Consider the following 21,539-nt stretch of genomic DNA (forward strand, 5'->3'; position numbering starts at 1 on the left):
ATTTTATTGCATTTTGCTTGGAGAAATATCATCTTAAGATTTTAGTTCTTTGGAAATCGAGACTTCCTTTGTGGTTGAGAACACAGTCGATTTCTCTTATTTCTCTTTGAATGTTCCATGGGTATTCTATATGCATTTGAATTTAGTAATCCTGCTAACCAAATCTTTTTTTCAAAGTTTTTGATCTTTTATTCTCTGCAAGTTAAAGCCCACTATTAAAATTGATGCAGCCTTAATATTTTCCCACAATTCTTTAAGTTGTTGATGCATGTATTTTGAGACTAGGTGTGCATGTTTAAGAACACATATCTTAAAAAAAACAACAACAAAAAACCACATATCTTTGACTTGTTGTTCCCCTGAATAGTACAAAATGTCCTTTGATTTCTACCTTGAATTCGAATAGTCGTGAAAGAAAACTGTCACATTGTCTTCATGTTTACATACCCAATATTTCTTGTCTATTTTGTGTTTTACAGCCTGTTTTTCTTCTCTTTGGAAAAGACTTCCCAGCTTCTAGATTGTATGCATAGTCTCTTTAAGTTTTTTCCTAAAACTTATCAGTTAATATGTAACTATAACAAAACATATTGGTACCAAAGAAAGCTTGATTTTAATATTTCCTTAAAATTTTAAAAGCCTTCTTCTTCTTGCCGGTGATTCCTGAGAGCCTTCTGAGTTTTGTCTCCATGACTTGTAAAAAGATACAAGAAGAAAAGATACAAAAATTAGCCTGCATGTTTAGCATTAATTAAAATTAGCCTTCAGGTTCAGAACGATTGATGCAGTGTGCCCCTGCCATGTTAAATGAAGGCATTAAACCTGCCTGAGCTGGGCGCCTCTGCAGTGCCAGCCACTCACTCGGGAGGCTGAGCATGAATGGGGGTACTGAGTTAGGCCAGCCTGGGCAACATCTCAAAAAGCAAACAACAAACACCTACAACCAAAAACCAGGCAAGTTTTCACACAAAGAAAGCTGCTGGAGCCTTCATAGATACGTGTATCTAAATAAATAGTTGTAGCTCCAAGAGAAGAAATAGGAAAGAGGAAGAGAAAAAAATGTGCTTTGATGAACTTGAAAAATACGCACAGGAGGCTAGGCAGATGGAAGGAGGAATTTAGATGACAGAAATATGAAAATCAAGATGCTGATTTTCTCTTCTTTTTTTTTTGTGGTGCTGGGGATTGAACCCAGGGCCTTGTGGATGCAAGGCAAGCATTCTACCAACCGAGCTATATCCCCAGCCCAAGCTGCTGATGTTCTCAAAAAAGAAAACATGGTCAGTGTGGTGGTGCACACCTGTAATGCTCATGACCTGGGAGGCTGAGGCGGAAGAATCTCAGGTTCGAGGTCAGCCTCAGCAACTTAGCAAGGCCCTAAACAACTTAGTGCAAACCTCAAAATAAAAAATTAAAAGGCCTGGAGGTGCAGCTCAGTGGTAAAGCACACCTGGGTTCAATCCCCAACAACTTAATGAGACTCTGTGTCAAAAAATAAAAAAAGCTAGGGATGTATGTAGCTCAGTGGTAAAGCCCCCGTGGGTTCCAATCCCCAGCACCACTTAAAAAAAAAAAAAAAAAAAGAGACAGAGAAAAAAAATAGTGTCCAGTGAAGACAGAGGTGACACTGTTAGAGGATGAGAAAAGGAATCTCTACAGAGTGAGAAGGGGGAAAGGCAGGAGGCATTCACCTCAGAACAGAGGTCGCGGTCTAAAAGTACCAGAGTTCGCTTGAGAAGGCCTAAGGAGAAACACGACTTAATGTATTAGTGAATGTCACGTAGAAAACGAAGGGGCAAGGACCAAAGCCACCTATACCTGTAACATGGGCCCACTTTTGCAGGAGATTAGACTATAAGGTGGACTCCACTGGTGCCACTTTGAAATGGAAGTGAAAATTCTATCTTGCAAGATAAGAAAGATTAGGATGAGGAGGTGTTTTCTACTTCTATATTTTTAGTTTTTAAACAACTTGTTTCTATTGCTTTGATATTTTTTTAGCTTTCTGGTTGACCTGGAAGTTATTTTTGTTCTGAACAAAGGGGATATAAAGCTGCGTCTGCTCCCATTCATGGATTTAATTAGGCATGTTGCCCAATCTCTAATAAATCATGGGTTTAGTTTTTCTTTGTTAAGGTAGTCGGAGGCCTTCAGGCATGAGTGACTTATAAAAATGTACTTTCATCGTTGGGGATGAATTATCATCCTGATATTGTCAATCATTCAATAATTTTATATCTCCAAAGCTCTCCCTCAGTTGTTTTGTATTACACAAAGATGACATTTTATTCTCATATTTGTTCACAGACATGATTCACATTTTGCTATTTAGTACATAAGGAAAGCATTCTAAATTCAGCAATAGTGCCAGTTTGACTAAAAAAAAAGTTATTTTCCATATCCACAAAAATGTTAATCAGATTCTTGTTAGAACATGTGTAAGAACTGGTTTTCATTGTCACAGCTCTTGATGTCAGATTACTAAAATAATTTATGTTCTGTTGTGGGAACATGGGTGCACGCAGAACCTCCCCAATCACATGAGCACTTCTCAGCCCACACTTCTTCATAACACATAGAAATTATTTGTGTTTTGTGGTAACAAATGAATGGCAGGAACAGCAGAATTTCAATGTGGCCTTTCTTTATTTGATTAAACATATTCTCTATTTATTCTTTAAAAAAACTAATTTAAGTTAAACGGCAACAAACCATGATAATTTAGAAAACATGTTGAAACTGAGAGTGAAGAGAAATGTTCTCTACGTAAACCACACTGTAAACCATAAGACTTATTTTTGTCAACTGCTTCTCATGACAGTGGCTGGGAATTTGACATTTCTACTACAGTAGGCAAAAAAACATGTAAAATACACTCTCCCACATACCACATTACATCTCTATTTATATTTCCAAACTAAAAGCATTACCGCCCAAAAAAGTGCTGAGTGTACTGCGTAGTTACACTAAAAGCTGTTAAGTTCATCCAAGCCTCACCTTGAACTAGAGTGTCTGTGTGGCAAGGCTGCTCATGACAGCTCCTCACTCTAGTCACACTTAATGGATCATGCTTGGCTCACTGAGAAAAAACCATCATTTGTGAACCCAAAAGGTATGAACTTTTCAATGAACTCTGGATAACACAAGACAAACACAAAAATATCCCAAGGGACTTCCATATATGATAGCACTCAATACTACTGACACACTTTGATATGTGTCAGCAGCCATTGTGTGTGAAAATGAATGTTGTGAAAGTGTGCAAGAATTGAAGCTGAGTATTTTAAAACCAGAAGAGAAGTCTTTGATATTATATTCTAGTACACATGAACACAACAGAAACATGGCTAATTCTCTAATCTTATCTGAGACATACATTCTGTACCGCTGAATAGCTCCCAGAAGTTTCCTAATAAAAACTTGCCCTCTTTACTTGAAGATCCTAAGAAGTCAGTGCAATCCAGTTCTTTTCCCTATAGAAAGGGTATTTAGTTTGGGATGTAACATTTTAAAACAATAATACAAACCTCCTGGGAGAATACCACAATAAATGTCTCAAAAACCACTCAGTTAATCCCAGGGTATAATCTGGCTGTTTTAAATTACTGGAGGGAATATTATGGGCCTTAATGACACTGTAACTGCATAAAGCCAAAGAAAGCTAGAAAGAGAGGCCAAAAAGATGAGCTCAGAGCCAGCTGAAGTGACAACAAACATGTGGTTGTTTACTAGGATTGGAGAGGTTTTGTCTGCAGATGTTTGTGGTCTCTAGAAGGTTCCAGAGGAATGAGCTGTTAGGAAGATTTGCAGAGTTTGATGAGAACAAGCTTCTCCTTGGAGATGGCAGGCCCCAGGATAGGGAGGCTCAATGGTAGAGACAGAATTTATAGATTTCTGTGGTCAGATCATACTCTACTGGTCCCGCAATGTACATCAACAAATTAATATTGTACGGATGTCATTTCAAAGCCTCCTAAAGACGAGAGTCATTATTGAAGCCATTAGAGCACAGATGGTTCAAACTATATGCAGATATTCATACTTGCATTTTTGCATTATAGCTGCTTTTTTTTTCCTGTTGAACTGTAATGAATTGTCTCATAATCTATTCCATCTTCTTGCCATTAGCAGGCTTTGAATGTTCACAAATAGGAGCAAAGAACTCATTTTCCAGAGCTTTAATCACACAAAGAGGGAATGCCTAATTCTCTAAATGAAATGGTCTGTGATCACTGAAGCAGAGATTTAATATATCACGGCAAATTAGGTAGATTTTAATAAATTACTTATCTCCCTGAATACTTTACATATGCTTAAGAAGGAACATAGCCTGTTTGCAAACAGTGAAAACCCACAGCCTATAAAAATCCTTTGAAGAAAATGACAAATAAAAAAGTAAATTAAAAAATGAAATGCATTATATCCTAGACCTCTAGAGACAATTCCTTTGCAGCATTGATTCACAGCTCCATTAAAAATATCAATTAAATCCTTCAGTGAGATTGGGTAAAAGCTAGAAAATTAACTTTCTGAGCTGCTTTTTGAGGATCTGGTTATCCAGATACACCCCAGCATTGTCTAAGCTTGATGTAAATTTAAAACATGATAAAAAGATACTCCTTTCAGGTCTAACTAAGCATATCGGAATTTGAGTCACACTTTAAATAATTTCTATGTCATGAGCTAAGTTTTCAAAATGTAAATTTCACATCCATCTATCCATCATTTTTCTTTATACACATATATCCCTGGGTCCCCTATCACCAATACGAATACATGAAAATAATACAAACAGGAAGAACTATAATTTTTAAGAAAGAAAAACAAAAAACTTGCAGTAATCTAGTAAGTTAGTGCCAAGTCTCCTTCTTTATATTTAATTGATAGAAACTGCATGCATCAAAGAAAATGCATACTGAGCTTTAATGTGCATAAAATGGATATTAGCATTTTAAAGAGAAAGATTAACACATTAATCCAAGTAATTTTCATATATTGCTTCTAATAAAATCTTCACAGTATAAAACTCTTAATGAGGCTAATCATAAGCATTCCATTTAGTGGGACGATTAGGGATAACATAAAAGTATCTTCTCTTTCATAGGTTTTCTAAGATTTATGTTTTTGCTTATTAAAAATAAAAATGGGAATTGCATTTCAGTTCTTCATAAGAAAATGTTGAAAATGCAAATAGGCTTTCTCATGCTATCATGAGGTATAAATTATTGAGAAGGTGCTGCCCATTGTGGAGAACTGAAGTCCTGAGGGGCAGCAGTCAGGGGAAGGAGGGAATAGCAAAATAAACAAATGAAAAACTATACAAAACTTGAACATTTCAAACCCAGGACTCCTGCTTCCCATGAATTATAGATTATACAAACCAGAGTAATTACACACAATCTCATCCAGAAACTTCAAGTGAGCATTTACTCAGAAGTAGGAGATGCCTCTGGAGCAGGTCCTTTTAAGACTCCTAGTCCTTTGCATTGCTCGTAGACAGACTGTAGGGCATGGAGAGCTTCAACTGTTACCTTGAGCTTGCCAATACCTACACCATCTGCTCGTGCATCAAAAACTAGGGAGAAAAGAGCAGAAAAGTGTTAGTGCCATTCATCAGATGTTTCTTGAGAGAAGTAGCTGAAACAGTAGTTGAGAAGATGAAAAGAGCTCTTGTAAAAGCCTAAAATTCACTGGCATCTCAGAAATCTAAAACATAAAGCTGATCTTTGAAGATGTGCAATTTAGATATTTTGCATGTACATACTGTTTGTGGAGCTCAAACTAATGATCTAACCCTAAAGTTTACCTAGTGAAAAAGCTTCTGGACAATTCCCACACAGAATCGAAATTTCTAAGCTAGTAAGAAATGAAAGGTCTAAAAAGGACTAAAATATGATGACAAAGTAGAATCTGTTTTAATGTCCAGTATAATAACAAATTTCAGAATGCAAACCACTGTAAAGAGGTCACATGATTGTGATTTGAACTGGTTATTTACCTTTCCAAAGAAAACATTTCATTTAAAGTATATTCTACATGAATTTAGGAAAAGTCAAATCGGTAGGCCCAGCAATCTTAAGTCTATGGAATGGCTCCAAAGGCCCAGGAACTTTTTGAATGTATACTGGCTTTTCTCAGCAGAGGGGCCAGTGCTTTGAGTGGTGCCCCAAAAGTAGGCCACTGGACTTCTCCAAGCTTGACCCTGCAGGATGCTGATTCAACACTCTGTGGACAATGACCTAGTAGTCCAAGGCCAGAATCCTAGACTTTGTAAGTTTCACAACACTTATGAGTCTTTGTACTTCCTGTTTATATTCCTTGAACTTTAATAACTGCTTGTATGTGTGTTTCTGCAGTATTTGGAATCAAACCCAACAGGGTTCTATTAAGCTACATCCCAACCCTTTTTATTTTGAGACAACATCTCACTAAGTTGCCCAGACTGGTTTTGAATTTGTGGTCCTCCTGCCTTAGCCTCTCAGGTAGCGGGATTATAGACGCGTACTCCTGTGCCCGACGTGTGTGTGCATGTGTGTGTGTGCTCACACGCGCGTGTTTGTTTTAAGAGATGGGATTTTGCTATGCTGCCCAGGCTGGCCTTGAACTCCTGGATTCAAGTCATTCTCCTGCCCCAGCCTCCTTATAGCTGGGTCCTCAGGCTTGTCCACTGCATTCAGCTCTGCGTGTATTTTAATTTCAAGAAAATCTGTAAGGAGGCCTTCAAGCTAAACTTGGTACACGAGGGCTTAGGTGGAGAAAGAGCAGCTGGGAGCACAGTGGCACAAATGGTCCCAGCTCACTCTCCTGAGTTTTCACCTCTCCTTTGGGACTGCTCACTTCTAAGTGACAGATGACAAGGCATTAAGATCCTGACCTGACCCAGTACCCAATCTTCTGGCTTGTTCCCAAAATGTGGTCATAACAATCACTGTGTCAGTCCATTTTTGTCACTTGTCTCACAGGAAGAGAAGGTGGGTTGCTAAACAGAATCGATTGGAAAAATAGAGATCAAGAATATAAAGCAGAGATAGTTTTAGTCACTTTTGTCTGACTCCCTTGATCCTGTGAATCCTTAATGGGATTGGGATAAATATTTTATTCCTCTCCTCTTTTTCTTCAGTGCCAAAGTTATGAGCAACTGCCAAAAGTTAGCAATGTATACTTTGGAGGGATTTCCCAGAACAGTCTTCTAATCTGGTTATTTGGTGAATTTGGTTAGTTATTTGGATAAATTCTAACTTTTGAGCACTTGACACACATCCAGGACAAGCAGCTCCATGTAGGAACCAATGCATGGCACTTAAGAGGTGCTCAATTAAGTGTATGCTGAATGCATGAGCCAGGAAGTAAATAAGCTAGGGACATCTTTTCAGAGACAGTTCTAACTTAACAAATGAGATTGGAATCAATCTTTACTTTTTATTTTTTGGGAATTTCTCCATTTATTGTAAATAGCTCAGGCCTTCTCTGATTATGACTGTCAAAAGTCTGTTAACTACTTATTTATTTATTTATTTTTAAAAATTGCATTGCTGGGGCTCTAACCACTGGTAGCACTCTACCAGTGAGCTACATCTCTAGTCTCTTGGTAAAAGTCTGATTCATAAAGCACAATTCTTCCAGCATGTTATCAGTATGTCATATAGGAAGAGAAGGTAGGAATGAAGCACTGTTGGGTGTCATATCTGGTGAAATGACAACTTGAGAGAGCAGATTTTGTCAGGAAGCCCCTACTTCTGTTGAGTCCTGGTGGGGAATGAGTGAGCAAACCTACTTGGTTGCTAGAGGTACTAAATCACTGGGCTGTAACATTGAATTACAGAGAAAACTCGAGAAAGAGACTACCTTAATCACTCTTAAGGGTGAAGTGCCATAGCTGACATGAGACTTCCATGAACAATGTCAGCAGCAACAACGAAACTCAACTTTTTTCACCTTCTCACCCCATACTAAAAAAATGAATACTTCCTTGGGTAATAATTATTTTAAAATTTCTATCAGTTTAAAGGAAAGCAGAGGGCGAGGGCAAGGGGAGAGATATAGGGGGACATTAGTTGGAGTTGCAAAGGACTCAGTTGATGTGACTCAGCTCCCTTGTAGCCAGCACAGAGGTTTTAATAAACAGTTGGACTTTAGCAGTTGTTGGTTGTGCAAACTGAGCAACACTTCCACTCATACCATCGATATTTTGCTCGATGATGTCTCTCCCTTTCTGAAACATGTCAGCGAGGTCAACATGAGCAACGCCAATGTCCTCACACTCCAGATCCTGCTCATCCTCTGGGGGGTCGGTGACAACGGTGAAACGAACACTGAGAACAGAGGACAGAGAAAATCACCACCAAGTGAGAAGTCTCTAAGAAACAAAACTGCCACTAGGTATGAAATCCAGACATTTCCAATGATCTCAATAAAAGAAAGTTACAGCAGGTTAGTTAAGTTCTTAAATTAACTATTAGAATTGTTATAGTATACCTAACCTTCAACTGAACATTAATCCACTTTCTAAGCACTAAATGGCATTTATCTCTAGAATCTAAGACAAAGAGAAAGACGGGATGTTTGGTCTATTCTGCAACGTCTAATCATATATATGTGTGTATGTATTTTGGTACTGGGTATTGAACCCAGGGTGCTTTATCACTGAACTACGTATTCCCACCCCCTACCCCTACCCCTTTTAAAAAAAAGTTTGAGACAGGGTCTTGCTTAGGGCCTCACTAAATTGCTGAGGCTGGCTTCATAATTTACAATCCTTATGCCTCAGCTTCCTTGCTTACAGGCATGTGCCACTATGCCTGGGTCTGATAATGTTTTGGTATCTTAACTTTTAAGACTAAAAGGATGAAGTGAATAAAGACCATGAGGTTACATGATCAGCATTTTCTACAGAAAAAAAAAATGTCCCATTTTCTTTAGCAATGCACAACCTCTGGAGTTGGTACTAAGTAATTTAACCAATTGTGTGTGTTCTACAAAATGTAGGGATCATGCTCCCTGGGCAACATTCTGAACCATGTTAGATAAATGTTGTAGCTCTGCCCAACAGCTATATCAAATGTTTGTATTACTTAGCAATCTCTTGACTTACCATCATAGAATCCATGTTTTATTTTACTTTTAGACACATAATTGTAGGGTTCTGATGGAACTGATTTGAATTAGTGGCTTGTGTTGAGGCCAAACACACTTGGATTGACTAAATGACAGGAATTTACAGTTAAGTACTCTTTTGATATGTCTTGGCAGCATAGCTTAAACCACGGATGCTTGTAAACTTTACCATCTTAAACTTTCGAAATGTATCTATCCCAAATCAGAAACAAAACAAGAAACATAAAAATCCAAGTCTCTGAGAAATCATGCCTTGAAAAATACAAATAAAATCCTTTCCAAATGCTTATAGGTAAACATGACAATATTTTTAACCAATTTCCTAAAGATAAACATTCAGCTTTTCATTCCTTTATGAAGTTCCTGTTTTTAGCTAGCAATGTTTTGATTAGAAAATAGAAATCCCTAAGTCACAATCAAAGTTAACACTTATTCACACAATGACTATGAAGAGTACAGACCCAGGCCTTCCAAGTGGGTAAAATGTATATTTTATATAATATATAAAATAGAGGGATTAATAAGATGGCATGGTTTAGGGCACCCATTCTTGGTTCACATTCCTGCTTTTCTACTGTGTGACTTTGGACAAATTATTTAATCTCTGATTTCAGTTTCTTTAGTTGTGCAATGGGGATAATTATACCTATTTTGTAGGGTTCTTGGAGAAGATATGAGTAAACTGTGATTGGAACATAGTAAACACTGAATAAATGTTTGTTCATTTATTATTCCTATTTAAAATCTAGGCAGAGCAGCTTTAGCTTCTATATTTGTAGGGAAGAGAAAGGAGTTGGCATGAGAAAATCTTGTTTAAATTAAAAAGTTAGTCAGATTCCCAAATTATACATTGGCTATATCACTCATTTAAACAAAATGACTGAAGATCACAGAATTTGTCCTAAAATGAACGTGATTGGAACGCAAGGAACTAGAAATGACAACTGATACACCTTTTACAACACAAACTTACGCAGAGACAGAGGCTACCAAGATTGCAGGAATGTTGTGCTGTTTTCATGTATTTTAAGTATCTTTAACAAAAATTTTATTTCCTTATTTTTTGGTATTAAGAATTTTAACCCAGGGTTGTTTTACTATAGCCACATCCATCATCCTTTTAATTTTTGAGTCAGGGTCTTGCTAAATTGCTTAAGGTCCAAGTTGCTGAGGCTGGTCAGCCTCCTCAGTCTCTGGGATAACAGGCATGCGCCACCATGGCTGGTTATTTCATGTATCTTTATATCCGATAAATTTTAACCTCACATTTAAGAATTATATCTACACCACTTTACAAATGCAGGCTATTACTTCCGTTGAACAGAAAATAGAGAAATCTGAGAGAAAATGAGAAAAAAGAAAATGTTCCCAATTCTAGAGAAAGGGCTAGAAGTGTAAAAATGAAACATTTCTGCCTTTATACAGAGAGCAAAATAAGATAGCAGAAATAAAATTGTTAAACTGTAAAGTTAAGCTCAAAAAGGAGGAAAGTTCACTGGAACAATCTTAAAGGTAAAAACAGTGTGGCCACACTGTGTGCTCACAGACACCTTACATCTTACCTCTGCTCTGCCAGAACAAAGAGGCAAGACCTGTTCTGCGTCCCCAAGAGGCTCCCAGGCTGAGGACCTGGCTGTGCACGTAAGTGGAGCAGATGGCAGTCCCCAGTGGAGGTGAGCGCATCGTGCTCCCCAGCTGCTCCTCCTCTCCCTCCTGGGACGACAGAGAACAGCCTTGCTAACTGTCCTGCCTGGTCCTAGGATGCCCACTGCACGTTACTTCCTGCCTGGAATCCCCTTGGCCTGGGATGGTCCTTCCTGGGCTCTTGTGCAGTAACTGGGTCCTCTCACCCTTCCTAAATCAGCTTGAATTCACCTCTTTGGATTTGCCATCACTGTCATTTTCTCTTAGCATTTAACTTTTTAAATTCTCCATTACTAATTGTCACAATATGTAATTGGTTTACTTGTTATCATAGCCTGTCTTCCTCAGTGGTGGATCTGCTCAATAGAATACTGCTACAGAGAAAAACTAAAACTAAAAGAACTGAGTCAGTGTCAAACCAATAAGTTCAAGTAAATCATTCTCAAGTCCCATCTCCATATGTTACCTCTCTTTCAAGGTGTCACTTGTAAATTCCAATTATAGTGCAGGGCAGTGTGGAAAGGTGCTATAAACAATTGTGCAATGTCTCTAAGTTTAGACATGTCCAGGAGGACTGGAAGACTTCTCTTACTGTGGCTTTGTAAGTTACCACCAGTATGGACCAGGGCTGCAGTCGGAGGGAGTGAGCCATCATAAACCTGGAGCTACTTGAAGTAAGGTGAAGTAACATGACCTCTGAGTACTTAGAAAAGTTGAGAACATGCACTGGAACAATAATGGGCTTTGGCCCTGGAAAAACTAAATGTCACTCTTATTTTCCTTAGGAGGGTAGAGGCCATCCTCTCCCACGAAGGTCAGCACTCCAAGTGCTCACTCAACAGTTGTGGCAAGTGTGTCACCTCTCTCAGTTTTGCTAAAAAAGAACACAAATGTTTATGTCTCTGTGGCGAGGTGTTTGGACATTTCTTAGAGAAGCAATGATGGCAGGGGGCGTCATCACAGTTACTATGGACTTTTTTCTTTTTACCTATTATGGTATAAACAAGTGGGTCTTCTGAGCAAAGGCAGGTTTGAAAGGAAAGTATCTGCCTTTTAAAAATAATTAAAAACCTCCCACATGTTTGAAGAAACAAAGTCATTTTCCCTCAAGGAGTAGTGTCACTTACAACATGCTCTATCATTCCAGAAACAATAAGGACACAGAGAAGACAAAGGACTAAAGAGACTACTAAGCCTGGTCCAGGATTGGCACATGGGGACAGAGCTCAACCCTATCAGTGATGGATGGGCTTGTTGGCTTAGCTGCCTTGTAGACCTGGGCGGGGAGCAAAGTGAGGTTGGTGATCTGCTGGGATACCTCTGGGAGACTGGGGGTTTATGGGGGGTATTGAAAGAAGCTGAAAAATGGGAATTAGACAAGTCAAACTGGAGTGATTAGAATCCTGGAAAAAGTAGAACCTCTATTTCAAGAAGCCAACGAGAAAGGTACTCTTAGATCCCGAGAGCTAAGAATTCCAGTCTGCCTTCTTGAAACAGAAAATACTAGATTGGAAGCTCTTTTGAAGAACATAGCGTCTTTTTTTGTTTTAAGTTTTTTTTTTTTTAAATTCAATGGACCTTTATTTTATTTATTTATATGTGGTGCTGAGGATCGAACCCAGTGCCTCACACATGCCAGGCAAGTGCACTACCACTGAGCCACAACCCCAGCCCCGAACATAGTGTCTTTAACATTCACTTTCTCTTTCTCAGATGAGCATCATTTTTGAGGCTATGGAATCTCGGGGTCACAAAGGCAAGGAAAAGAGGATAATGGACTGATAAAGGGTCTACCCAGGCCAAGGTAGCTCAGGGGCTGACATGGACAGAGCTCACACAGAAAATATTAACTTCTTAAGATCAGTCTTTTCCTTATGAAAAGGATTTATCTACTCTACTAACCAGAATTGCAAAGTGTCCTATTCAAATAAAAAAAGGCATCTGGAAAATAATATGAATTATTAAACAAGATAGTAAGATTCAAGTCAGTCTGAAAGGCTGATGAGCTGTTCAAAATGCTACTGCTTAACAATGAAGGCAGTGGACATTCACTGCGTACTGTGTGTCAGGTGCAGTTCTATCCGTGTTACACACATCTCATCTAGTCCTCATAGCAACCCTAGACAGCATCATCATCATCTCCATTTTACAGATGAAGAGAATGAAGCACAGGAGGCTGAGTAATTTGTCCAAGGTCAGACAGCAAGTAGGTGATGGAACAGAAATTTAAACCCCAGTCTGTGGTGTTTCCTTCAACTGTTGAGTCCTTTACAGTTACACTTGAACGGCAACGTTATACTTTCTACACACTACACAGCGTTCTGGTCTTCAAAGCACTTGGCATCCCCACAGTTGGTCAGTCTGTCTGATAGGCAGGGCCACTGGAGATAAGAGACCCAGAGAAGTCATGAACTCCACTCAAGCACACAGAGTGAGTCAGAGAACCCATATGTTCTGATTTCTCATCTTTGCCTCCTTCCCTTTTTTAAACCACATCATGCTAAAGTTATCTACTCTATATAAAACATAAGATAATTCAAACTTCTTAAATATACCTTCTATTAGGCATTTCTTGGTTTTGTAGTATAGCTTTTAAGATGTCTCTCTTTGCTTGGTTGTTTTCCTCATCCACGTAGATCACTATATCAAAAGAAAAAAAATGCACAAGAAGAAGTCACTCAGGAATATGCCACATTAGGACATTCTGTATTTTTATAAATACCTGTTTTTAAAGACACAAGTTATGCCACCTTGCTTGTATGCCTGGGAAAAGAAAACAGCTCCAGAAACCAGAATCAAGTCTGAATAGTCATGTGATCTAATGTCATGTCACTGGCAGGTTTATGTGCACACTGTCAGAAAAGATACAAGCAACATCTAAGAGTGCCACATCACTGTCACTGCCTGTTAATGGCACTGGCAGTCATGACAGTAAAAGCCAGCGGTCTTTATTGCTTTGTATTTGAGGGATTTACTGAATTTTCTTTCACCCAAGAAGCGAGTGATAATGATAATGTATGGCAGAGTGCTTGTCCTTTCTGACAGCCTCAGTAATTTAATCCTCCTCTCCTGCCACAACATGCAATAAAAGAGGCATCTAGTGTACCAGGCTGAGGAAACCCACGGCTGCCGTGTGCTGGTGTGTGGGTGGAGGGTACAGGAGAGAAGAGTGGAGGAAGGGGAGAAGAGGCTTTTTAAGGTGCCAAGTTGTCTTTGGTTTTTAAGGTACATGCTGGCATACAGGAAGGTGGCCAGGTTCCACTTAGCTGCAACAGGAGATTAGATCACTGATCTAAAGTACACCAGGAAGGAGGTGGTAAGCACTTGACATTGCAGGCAAGCTCTGCACTTTGGGAAGTGGCATTGTAGAGTGTGAACACTCCAATTTTCACCGATTATTTTTTCTCAGCCAGGCAGACTTTCAGCCGTGCTTAGCTTCTGAAGACATTTCTTTTTCAGCTGCCATTTTGGATGTAAAGGCTCCCCTGTGACCAGATCTCAATTTAGAGATTATCCCTGATCAAAAGTGCACATAGGGTGAAAGATACTATGACAATTCTAAAGCCAGTTTTCCTCAGGCTCTGCCAGGAACAAACAAATTCCATATTGGAAGTGTTTCCTCGGACAATTTCAATTCCATTCCAAATTATGATAATATCAACTATTTTAATTGGCTCAGTTGAGCAAATACTAACTGAGGGCTGAAGATGTGTCCAGTACCAAGGTAGGAATGTGGAGTGGGAGACATAAAGACGTCTGTGTAGAGGTGGGTGAGTGGTTTACGAGAAACGAGAATCACTGACACACAGGTTAGTAACCAAATCTGGAGAACAAAGGCCAAACAGTGACTCCTGGCGCATTGCTTTTGGCATGACATCATATCAGTAAATGTGATCATATAGTCACATTTTTTATAGTTTTTAATAGTTCACTGGGATTAACAGAAATCAATAAAGACAAAAGTTCAGAGAATTTTGTTTTACTTATCAAGGCCAAAAAGTCTTGTTAACAGACGAGTTTCACTAATGCTGGGAGGTATTATTTCATTTTTACAAGACGCTGGTAGACAGTGCTAAATAGCAACTTTTTTTTTCAAATGGGATTTTTTGTTTGTTAGTTTTTGCTGTTGATCACTATTTCAAGAAGTAGTATATGATATCCTTTTTTACTTCAGAGTTACAAGGCTTTTATGTCATACTAGTTTATATCATTTGAAGACATGGGCAATCACAGTGATTAAAAAGGGGGGAAAAAAGACTGAGTATTAACATCCACCATAAATAAAAGGTCTTTCAATCAAACCTAGACACTTTTGATGAATTTCAATGGCTTAAAACTTAAAAAAAAATTGTGGTAAAATATATTTAACATTAACCATTTTACCATTTTTAAATGCTCAGTTCAGTAGCATGAGTTACATTTACCTTCTAGCTGCAACCATCACCAACCACAATCCAGCTCCAGAATTTTTTTATCATCTCAAACTGGGAACTCTGTACCTATTAAACAACAATTTCTCATTCCCCTCTCTCCTAGCCACCAACAACCACTCCTTTCCTTTTTAATTAATTTGACTAATATTGGTATTTTCATTAATTGGAATCATACAGTATTTGTCTTTTGTATCTGGCTATTTCACTTGGCATTAATGCTGTAGCATATATCAAATTTATTTCTTTTTAAGACTGAGTAAACCAGGCTCAGTGGAACACCCCTGTATTCCCAGGGGGCTGAGGCAGGAGGATCACCAGTTCAAAGCCAGCCTCAGCAAAAGTGAGGTGCTAAGCAACTCTGGGAGACCCTGTCTCTAAAAAAAATATAAAATAGGTTTGGGGATATGACTTAGTGGTCGAGTGCCACAGAGTTCAATCCCTGGTACACCCCACCAAAAAAAGACTGAATGATTTTCCATTGTCTGCATATACCATACATTTTGTTTATGTATTCATCTCGTAATAGACATCTGGGTTATTTCTAGCTTTTGGGTACTGTGAATAGTACAACTGTGAGCATAAGTGTACAAATATGTTTGCCTCAGAAGGTCAAGGGTCACATGTCTCTTGAGGAAGCTAGAGAACAAAGAGAAAAAGAAAGGTGGGTGTGGATCTCCCAACATGAAAGGGAGATTTGTAGAAAGAAGGGACCAAGAGGTGGAAGGCGGGGAGGGGGTGGGGGAAGTGCTGGGGAGTGTTATTGGTCAAATTATATTTGTACAATGTGTGCACAAACAATTATGCAACAACGAATCCCATCATTATGTACAACTATAATGTACCAATGTAAAATGTGGAAAATAAAAAAGGGTCAAATATAAATCACCAAACAACAATCAAAACAAACATTCAAACAAAAAAACAAATAAACATCTCTTTGCGTCCTTGCTCTCAATTTGTTTTAGTATTTTCCCAGAAGTGGAATTGCCAAACCATATGGTGAAACTTTATATAATCTTTTCTTAAGGAAAAAAAACTTCATTGTATAAATTGGTTAAACAAACAAACAAACAATAAAAATGGTGTAGTTGGGGATTCCTTGTACTTCTACTTCATTCAAGTGGACAGTATACTATATTTTCTATTCTCTTAAAGTTAAAAATAATGGTAGCTAGAATTTATTGACTGATACTTAAGTATTAGGTACTATATACTTTTATTGCAATCACATGGGCTGGGAACCATGCTGACCCACATTTCACAGATGATTAAAGAGACTCAGAGAAGGTTAGGAATTTGTCCAAGATACCCAAGTTATAAAGTGACAGAGTCAGAATTTGAATTTGGCAATGTCAGTCCCCCAGCCTGCTTTCTTAATCTCCATGCTATATTTCTCCTTCCATATGAAGCCCAAACTCATCCTGCTTTTTAAGATGTGGGCATTTTGTTAAAAGCACAAAGTGGGAGTGGGAGAGAGCAATATAACTGTATCAAGAGAAGTGACCTCATTTTCTTTTCCTTTCACTCTTTCATAAAAGGGAGATATTATAAACACTTAATCTAGATAGTTAAATACAATCTTTTGACTGAAAACTTCTTAAAAAATTTCTTTTTGAAAAAAAATTCTAGTTTTTTGACAGTAAGCTTATTTCTCCAAAAGGTACCAAAGTAGAAGTAAGGCACTTCTGCTTGTACAAGCATACACTAGTTTCTTAATTTAGCCCAAACCTTTAGTGTGCATCATAATTCCTTGGAGGTCTTGTTGAAGTGCAGTTACTGAACTGTATCCTTAGAGTTCCTGTTTCAACAGGCCTGGGGTAGAGCCTCCGAGTGTACAATTCTAATAAGTGCCTAGCTCCTGTTGCTGCTGGTCAGGCACCACACATTGAGAAGCACTGTTTAGCCTGACATTCGTTTGACAAATTTTTAAGTGGGATGGGAAAATACTGAATAGCTTGTTTTGAAGACTATGGAAAACAGGGACACTTTGCTACCTGTGATCAGGTCATGATCCTGTGATCCAATGAGCACCATGCTTCACCATAATTCATTTCCTGTTCTGAATATCTGAATTTTTACAAATTTAAGACTTCAAATACATCCTTTAAAAGGAGATTCTGGTAATTATTAAAAGTATAAGAACTTTCCAAAAGCTAAGCTACTTAACTTTCATTTCTATTAAAAATCACATTTTCACATTTATTTAGGACTTGCTAGTTCTTTTTTTTTTTTTTTACTGGGGATTGAACCCAGCCAGGGTTGTTCTACCATTGACTACATCCCCAGTCTTCTTTATTTTACTTCAAGACAGGGTCTTGCTAAGTTGATGAAGTTCTCACTATTTGTTGAGACTGGTTTGGACTATAGGCCTGTGCCACTGTGCCTGGCTAGAACTTGCTAGATTTTGATATAAACTTAATGAAAGCATATGTCTCAAAAAGGATACAAACAAGTAGTCAAAATACTTGAGTTGATCTTCAATTGTCTATCATTAAGAACATAACCCTCCTATGCAATGGAATACAAGGACAAAACCTTGTCATTTTTGACAATATGAATGGAACTGGAAATCATTAAGTTAAGTGAATAAGCCAGTTACAAAAAAGATAAATTCTGCATGCCTTCACTCATGTAGAATCTAAAAAAGCTAATTTTTACATAAGTTGAGAGTAGAATAGTGGTTACTAGAGGCTTGAGACAGTAGAAGGGAATTAGGAATGTGGAAAGTTGATTAGTGGGTACTAAATTATAGTTAAATAAGAGAAACAAGTTCTGCTGTTCTACTGCACAGTAGAATGAATATAGATAATGATAATATACTGTATATTTCCAAAAAGCTAGAGGAAAGGATTTTGAATGTTTTCACTACAAGAAAATTATAAATGTTGGAGAAGATACATAAGGTTTTTCTGATTTGAACATTATACAATGTATATATCTATATCTATATAAAGATATATACATTACAACATATACCCTTCACTTGTTCCTTGGTGTAGAAGGTCAATATAATATAGCTTTAAGTCTTCTAAATCTCATTAAATGTTAATGAAAGTAATTTTGTGTCCAAACTGACTTTTTAATTCAAATGGAAAATCGGGAGGACAGTTAGTACATGCTGTGTCCTGTCTGATCATCATACCAACAAAGAGGTTAGCTGAACCTAGCCATGATTCCACCCTAAGAGATGTAGACTAGTGATCCCCAGGATTATTAATAATCAGACTTAGTCTTTATTGAGAAGTACTAATACCAGTTCCACCTACTCAAAACTAGAAAAACTAAAGTTGAAATCACTTGCTAGACATTGGTAGTAAGAACAAAACACTTGTATTTTATTGGGCTCGAAAATTTTGCTCAGAGAATGCTGAGAAAGCAAGAAAATAGTTTGGGGAAGAAAAGATTAATGGTAGGTCTGAAGAATGCTGTCTGGGCTGAATAAAGCCTTCTAGGGAACTGACAGTGGGAAGAAAAAAGATTAATGAAATCGTCCAGAGTTCTTATGAGACTTATACAGATACGTGCCCTTAGTCTCCGAGGATTGAACAGTCTATCTTTTGGAACAATTAAAATTTAATTCAGAAGATGAAAAGGATGTAGAGCATCAGATTTTGTTACTAATGGGAGGAAGAATTTGGCAATGATAACGATTACAGGGATGAGAATACTTTAATGCAAAACTTATCTAAGATTCAAAATTATCAACCTTTTATAATTAAACCATCTGCATTTCTTCTGGCATATGACATTGATAGAGAATATAAGGATTTCTCCAAGCAGAAGTGAGAGATTTTTTTAATACATGGGTTTTAATTGATAAAAGTTATATATCTTTATGGGGTACCATGTGATGTTGAAGATATATATATATATATATATATATATATATATATATATATATATATATATATATATAATGTATACTGTTCATATCAGCCATATCTATATCTATCTATCTATCTATCTATCTATCTATATATATGAAAATATAGTTTTGAGTAGGTGGAACTGGTATTAATACTTCTCAATAAAGACTAAGTCTGATTATTAATAATCCTGGGGATCACTAGTCTACATCTCTTAGGGTGGAATCATGGCTAGGTTCAGCTAACCTCTTTGTTGGTATGAAGATCAGACAGGACACAGCATGTACTAACTGTCCTCCCGATTTTCCATTTGAATTAAAAAGTCAGTTTGGACACAAAATTACTTTCATTAACATTTAATGAGATTTAGAAGACTTAAAGCTACATTATATTGACCTTCTACACCAAGGAACAAATGAAGGGTAAATCATCACAATATTAGATGAAATAGTTGCTTATCAACCAAAGATCTGAGATTTCCCTTGAATCTTCATGACAGCAATGACCATATAATAACTTAAAATAAACATTTTCATTGTGTAATACTTAAATGGAAAATAAAATAAAACCTTCAGCAAGGTTAATACTAGTTTCTCAAACTTGCTGATGACCTAGGATGTCATTTTCTCAGGTATAACAAATATAAAGCAGTATTATTTTGCTTCTAAGCAGAGTACATTCCTCTCCCCCTTCACCTAGTTAAATAACCTTAAAATTCTCTCCAATTAATATTAAAAATTCTACATAGTCAAATGTCATTATTAATAATAGAAACTGAAGAAAAGTATAGTGAATACTCTGGTGAATTAATTTCTAATAGATCATTGTTTTTTTTTGCTAAGGAATGGTGAATTCACTAGAAACATATGCAACTCTTTAAATATCAATTAGATAGTAAGGGACCTTGTAGTAAAGGAAACAAGCTGAAAACAACCAAACAATAACAACAACAACAACAACAACAACAAAACTCTCAGATTAGGTAGTCATGTGAGAGTGTACCCAATCCAGGGCACTTTGAGCATGTACCACAGGCTTTATCCAAAGAAGGACTTTTGCATTGTTCTTTATACAAATGGAAACATCTGTTCTGCTACATGGCCAAGTTTCTCAATGTACAATCAATTTCCAAAAAACAACTCTGTTATCAGTCCAAATAAACATTCTACTGTTGATATTTACAAATAATAATATAAAAGCCAAATAAATTTTCTCTTTTCTTGGGATGTCTTCCTTTAAAATAGATAACTGAACAGTATTCCTTACCTAATAATATTTTGATATGGTTTACTTTTCTGATATTTGGCAATTAAGGATCTCTAAGAAGCCTGAGAAAAGATGTTTGGAAATGTTTCTTTTGTATCCAGGGAATGAAAGGAAGGAGGAAGCAGATTCTGGTCCTGACCACACTACTTATTTCCCATGTGATTTCTCAAGCCACCTGTTATTATACAGTTATAGAATTTGAGCTCAGAAAACACTTCATTTTTTTAGATAAGAAAATGAGGTATCACGAAATTTAAACATCTTGCCTAAATTCATAATTAGTAAGATTTGTGGATAGCAGGAGGACTAGACCGGATCTTTGAATACTCAAGATTACTGTCTCAAGCAATGAACACATTTCTAAAAATGCTGGACAAAACACACCACCAACAAAAAACCAGGTAAGCACAGGGTGATACAGCAGCATGATTACACATATTTCTTAGAATGCAATTTCTAAGACTGGTGAGAGAAAGTATTCGTGTTTAAGTAGCACGAGATGACCTGTTTTGCTGAAGATAAAGCAACACTCTGTCTTTACAACACGTTTTAACTTAGGACTCCTTAGTTGCAGTGCTTTGGTATGATGTTTAATTTTATTTCTCTAATTGTACACTGATGATCTGTAGTATTCTTAAAAAACGTCTTAATGATGATTGATCTAAGAAGTTACAGAGTGCCTGTTGATCTGTGCGGGCCCGGTAGACTGACCTGTCAACTGGCTGAGAGTTGAAGTGCTAGAGAGAAAATCTGCCTGCTGCAATGCATGGCTGTGTGGGATGCTGAGGAAACAGCGCTGGAGGAACCCCTGCTCCCCTCAGCTAACATCCTGAACATGAGGCACTGGGAAGGGCAGGTCATGTATTATAAAAGCATTTGTGATGATACTGATCAGAAAGGTGGACAAGTTAGGACACTGAATGATTTGAGTGATATGATTAAAAAACAAGTACCTTTCCTCCTTTGAAAAATCATGTTTTTCTATCACATTCAACTGCAGACTTCAGAGGTATTTTCCTATTGGTATTGTCCCAGTATAAACCTGGGACAGCTAGACACACTATTTTCCAATATTGTTGGTTTTCTCTTTAGTAGTACTTCAACTTTATTTTCTTATCCTTATGCTGTAGATTTAGCTTTTCTTAAATCTATCCTGATAAGAATTCCATGAGTTTATGGGAAGAACAGAGAATTAAACTTCCTGCTTGTCTTTAAT

The 21,539-nt window shown here is 37.4% G+C and overlaps 1 protein-coding gene across 3 annotated transcripts in view; it reads right to left on the reverse strand.

Annotated features, from left to right (window-relative positions):
* Positions 1-2,373: 2,373 nt before the first annotated feature.
* The window catches only part of Rpgrip1l (RPGRIP1 like), a 101,557-nt gene continuing 82,391 nt past the window's right edge, over positions 2,374-21,539 (reverse strand). For all 3 annotated transcript variants that reach the window (XM_071604436.1, XM_071604435.1, XM_027938964.2), the window contains exons 24-26: positions 13,314-13,398; positions 8,179-8,312; positions 2,374-5,575 (exon numbers count right to left, since the gene is read on the reverse strand). In XM_071604436.1, the coding sequence (XP_071460537.1) occupies positions 5,427-5,575; positions 8,179-8,312; positions 13,314-13,398 (368 nt within the window). In that variant the 3' untranslated portion in view covers positions 2,374-5,426. The remainder of the gene's footprint in view (positions 5,576-8,178; positions 8,313-13,313; positions 13,399-21,539) is intronic.

The sequence above is a fragment of the Marmota flaviventris genome, chromosome 18, assembly GCF_047511675.1.
Source record: "Marmota flaviventris isolate mMarFla1 chromosome 18, mMarFla1.hap1, whole genome shotgun sequence".
Taxonomy (NCBI): domain Eukaryota; kingdom Metazoa; phylum Chordata; class Mammalia; order Rodentia; family Sciuridae; genus Marmota; species Marmota flaviventris.